This window comes from Piliocolobus tephrosceles, chromosome 14 (assembly GCF_002776525.5).
Source record: "Piliocolobus tephrosceles isolate RC106 chromosome 14, ASM277652v3, whole genome shotgun sequence".
Taxonomy (NCBI): Eukaryota; Metazoa; Chordata; class Mammalia; order Primates; family Cercopithecidae; genus Piliocolobus; species Piliocolobus tephrosceles.
Genome location: NC_045447.1, coordinates 543,176 through 546,811, shown reverse-complemented (window position 1 = coordinate 546,811; position 3,636 = coordinate 543,176). Strand labels below are relative to the sequence as shown.

The window sequence follows — 3,636 nt, the reverse complement described above, 5'->3', positions numbered from 1 at the left end:
GAGGACATTGTGGTGGTGCCGTGGTGGGGGGAGGACATTGTGGTGGTTTTGTGCCATGGTGGGAGGAGCCAATTGCGGTGGTGCTGTGGAGAGCGGGGCCTGCAGCCAGTGACACTGCTTTCTCCTCTGTTGGCAGAGACACCTATGGCTGCCGATGAAGGCCCAGCAGAGAAACAGGCAGGAGAGGCCCACATGGCTGCGGACGGTGAGACCAACGGGTCTTGTGAAAACAGTGATGCCAGCAGTCATGCAAATGCTGCAAAACACACTCAGGACAGCGCGAGGGTCAACCCCCAGGATGGCACCAATACACTAACCCGGATAGCGGAAAACGGGGTTTCAGAAAGAGACTCAGAAGCAGGGAAGCAAAACCATGTCACTGCCGATGACTTTGTGCAGACTTCTGTCATCGGCAGCAACGGATACATCTTAAATAAGCCGGCCCTGCAGGCCCAGCCCTTGAGGACTACCAGCACTCTGGCCTCTTCGCTGCCTGGCCATGCTGCAAAAACCCTTCCTGGAGGGGCTGGCAAAGGCAGGACTCCAAGCGCTTTTCCCCAGACGCCAGCCGCCCCACCAGCCACCCTTGGGGAGGGGAGTGCTGACACAGAGGACAGGAAGCCCCCGGCCCCTGGCACTGACGTCAAGGTCCACAGGGCACGCAAGACCATGCCGAAGTCCGTCGTGGGCCTGGTAATTTTGTGTCTTCTCTTGCTGTTTCCTTTTTTCCATCTCTTTTGTTTTAGTAACAGCACATGGACTTTGGTGCGTTGAGGAGAAGCCAGTAAGTGTCAGTGGTTATCCGACAGGGCCCGTGAGGAGCTAGGAGAGGGCTGGGTGCAGTGGCTCACGGCCGTTATCCTAACACTTTGGGAGGCTGAGGCGGGTGGATTGCTTGAGCCCAGGACTTTGAGACCAGCCTGGGCAGTGTGGCAAAACTCAACTACAAAATTTTGTAAAAAATGCAAAAATTAACCGGGCGTAGTGGTGCGCACCTGTAGTCCCAGCTACTCAGGAGCGTGAGGTGGGAGGATTGCTTGAGCGTGGGAGGTGGAGACTGCAGTGAGCCCAGATCACCCCACTGCACTCCACCTTGGGCAGCAGAGTGAGACCCTGTCTCAAAAAAACAAACAAACAAACAAACAAACAAACAACAAAAAGGAGACGCTCCTAATGCCTCATGCGTGAGTGACAAAGCTGAGTGATGCCAGGTGATGCCTCGCTTCCTTCTTGGGCTTTGCTGTTCTCACGGGATTCTGTTGCCGTCTGTACAAACATGTCAGATACTTTCAAGGAGCCCACTGACTCTTCTGCTTTGGACTTTGGGGCTTTCACTCCAGCTAGGGAAGACTCAGCACTCTGTTTCATTGAGAAGTGAATAGAAATGAACTTGGTTAGGGCCAGAATGTGACAGAAGTGAGGGGCAAAGGGCTACCTGGAGACATACCCAGGTCTCCCTCCCTACCCTGAGCTGCTGGGCTCAGGCTTACCTTGAGAGCAGAATAGGTCTTGAATCCTGAGCGCCTCACAAACAGGGCGCGCGTGCCCCTCACACACACTGTGCTGATTTTCACACACACGGTGCGCCTGCCCCTCACACACTGTGCTGATTTTCACACACAGGGAGTGCCTGCCCCTCACACGCACCATGATTTTCATACACACGGTGCACCTGCCCCTCACACGCACTGTGCTGATTTTCACACACACGGTGTGCCTGCCCCTCACCCACTGTGCTGATTTTCACACACAGAGAGCGCCTGCCGCTCACACGCACAATGATTTTCACACACAGGGAGCGCCTGCCCCTCATACACACCGTGCTGATTTTCACACACAGGGCGCGCCTGCCCCTCACACCATGCTGATTTTCACACACATGGCTCGCCTGACCCTCACACGCACCATGCTGGCCATGCCTGACCCTCACACAGACCATGCTGTTCACACACAGGCCGCGCCTACCCCTCACACCGTACCATGCTGATTTTCACACACAAAGCGTAGCTGCTCCTCACACACACTGTGCTGGACTCATCCCCATCTCTTACATGGTGCATACACGATACAGGTTTTCAAAGTGTGCACAGTGCTTTTAATGTGCTCTCTCTGTTTGATGTGAATTTGGGTATAAGTTCCAGGTTTGTGATCACATTCTTGTGGAATTTTCTCTCTCTGACATTGCCGGTGAACATTCTGAAGGCACTTTCTTGTCCTTTGTAGATTATTTGCTCTTTCCTCTTAGCCACTGTTTAGGGCTTCACAGCCCCGTCTTGGAGGTTTTGTGTCTTCAGCTCCAGAAGAATGCTCTGTATTTTTCTTCCTGTTTTCTTCCCATGGAGCTCCCCTTAAATGGCTGGCTCTTGTGTCCCCCGGGGCAGCTCTCTGTCTGTTTCCAGCTTCCCGATTGGTTCCTCAGCCCTTCTTCTTGCTGTTCATCTCATATATTGATATATTTTATTTTGACATGTATTTTTTTCACGCCCAGTATCTCTGATTAGTTCTGGTTTTTTTTTTTTTTTTTTTTTTGAGATGGAGTCTTGCCCTGTCACCCAGGTTGGAGTGCAATGGCGCAATCTCAGCCCAGTATAATCCCCGCTTCCCAGGTTTAAGTGATTCTCCTGCCTCAGCCTCCTGCGTAGCTGGGATTACAGGCACATGCCACCACACGTGGCTATTGTTTGTATTTTTAGTAGAGATGAGGTTTCACCATGTTGGCCAGGCTGATCTTGAACTGACCTCAGGTGATCCGTCCACTTCGGCCTCCCAGAGTGCTGGGATTACAGGTGTGAGCCACTGCACCCGGCCTGATTAGTTCTTTTAATTTAAAAAATACTGTTCTGAATTCTGTCTTGCCTTATCTTTCAAAAGATGGTGATTATAATTCTTCTATAATCTCTGTTGTAAATTCTGATTCCTCAAGTGGGGGTTCTCTTGGACTTGACACCACCTGTTTGTGATTTTTGTTTTTTCCTCTCAGGTTTAGCTTTTTTCTCCCCTCAGGGTGTCTCCACCTTTGTTTCTGTCATAATGTCTCAGCCTGTGAGTGCTGTGTGTGTTTTCTGTGGCCTGCCTGCAGTGACCACAGTGGGTGGTGGGTGCGCTGTGGGGCTGGACTGCTGGCTCAGGGGCCCACAGCTGCTGGGTGTAGCGTCCTCTCCTGAGACAGAGAGGGCAGGTGCCTTGTGGTGCCGACAACTGCCCTAGCCCTGGGGCTTCTCCACTCCTAGGCTGGCCAGCCTGACCCAACTTCAACCTTTTGCAGTGTTCTTCTCTACATGGCAAAGCTTTAGAAAATCTTAAAAATAATTACAGTGTCACAGGAAACTGCAAAAATACCTTTCACAAAGCTTCCCTCAGTGGTGTCTTTGATAACTATAGGACAATGTCAGGCCCAGGACACTAACATTAGTAAAGTCCCTGGGGCTTACTTAGTTTCACCATCACCTGTGCGCACGTGCAGCACGCGCAGGGTGTTCTGTTCAGTTTACCGTGTGTGGATGTGCGGAACCACCACCATAGTCGAGATGCGGAACCCCCTTCACACCAGGGCACAGTCGAGAAGTGGAACCCCCTTCACACCAGGGCACAGTCGAGATGCGGAACACCCTCCACACCAGGGCACAGTCGAGATGC

The 3,636-nt window shown here is 52.1% G+C and overlaps 1 protein-coding gene across 8 annotated transcripts in view; it reads left to right on the top strand.

Moving 5' to 3' along the window:
* The window catches only part of EHMT1 (euchromatic histone lysine methyltransferase 1), a 230,451-nt gene that overhangs the window by 106,438 nt on the left and 120,377 nt on the right, over positions 1-3,636 (top strand). For 7 of the 8 annotated variants that reach the window (XR_002734809.1, XM_023227549.1, XM_023227547.1 and 4 more), the window contains one exon: positions 137-693. The exons of the other annotated variant lie outside the window; for it this stretch is intronic. Coding sequence is in view for 6 of the 7 variants with exons in the window: in XM_023227547.1 (XP_023083315.1) it covers positions 137-693 (557 nt within the window). In the remaining variant the exon portion in view is untranslated. The remainder of the gene's footprint in view (positions 1-136; positions 694-3,636) is intronic. 8 annotated transcript variants of the gene reach the window in all.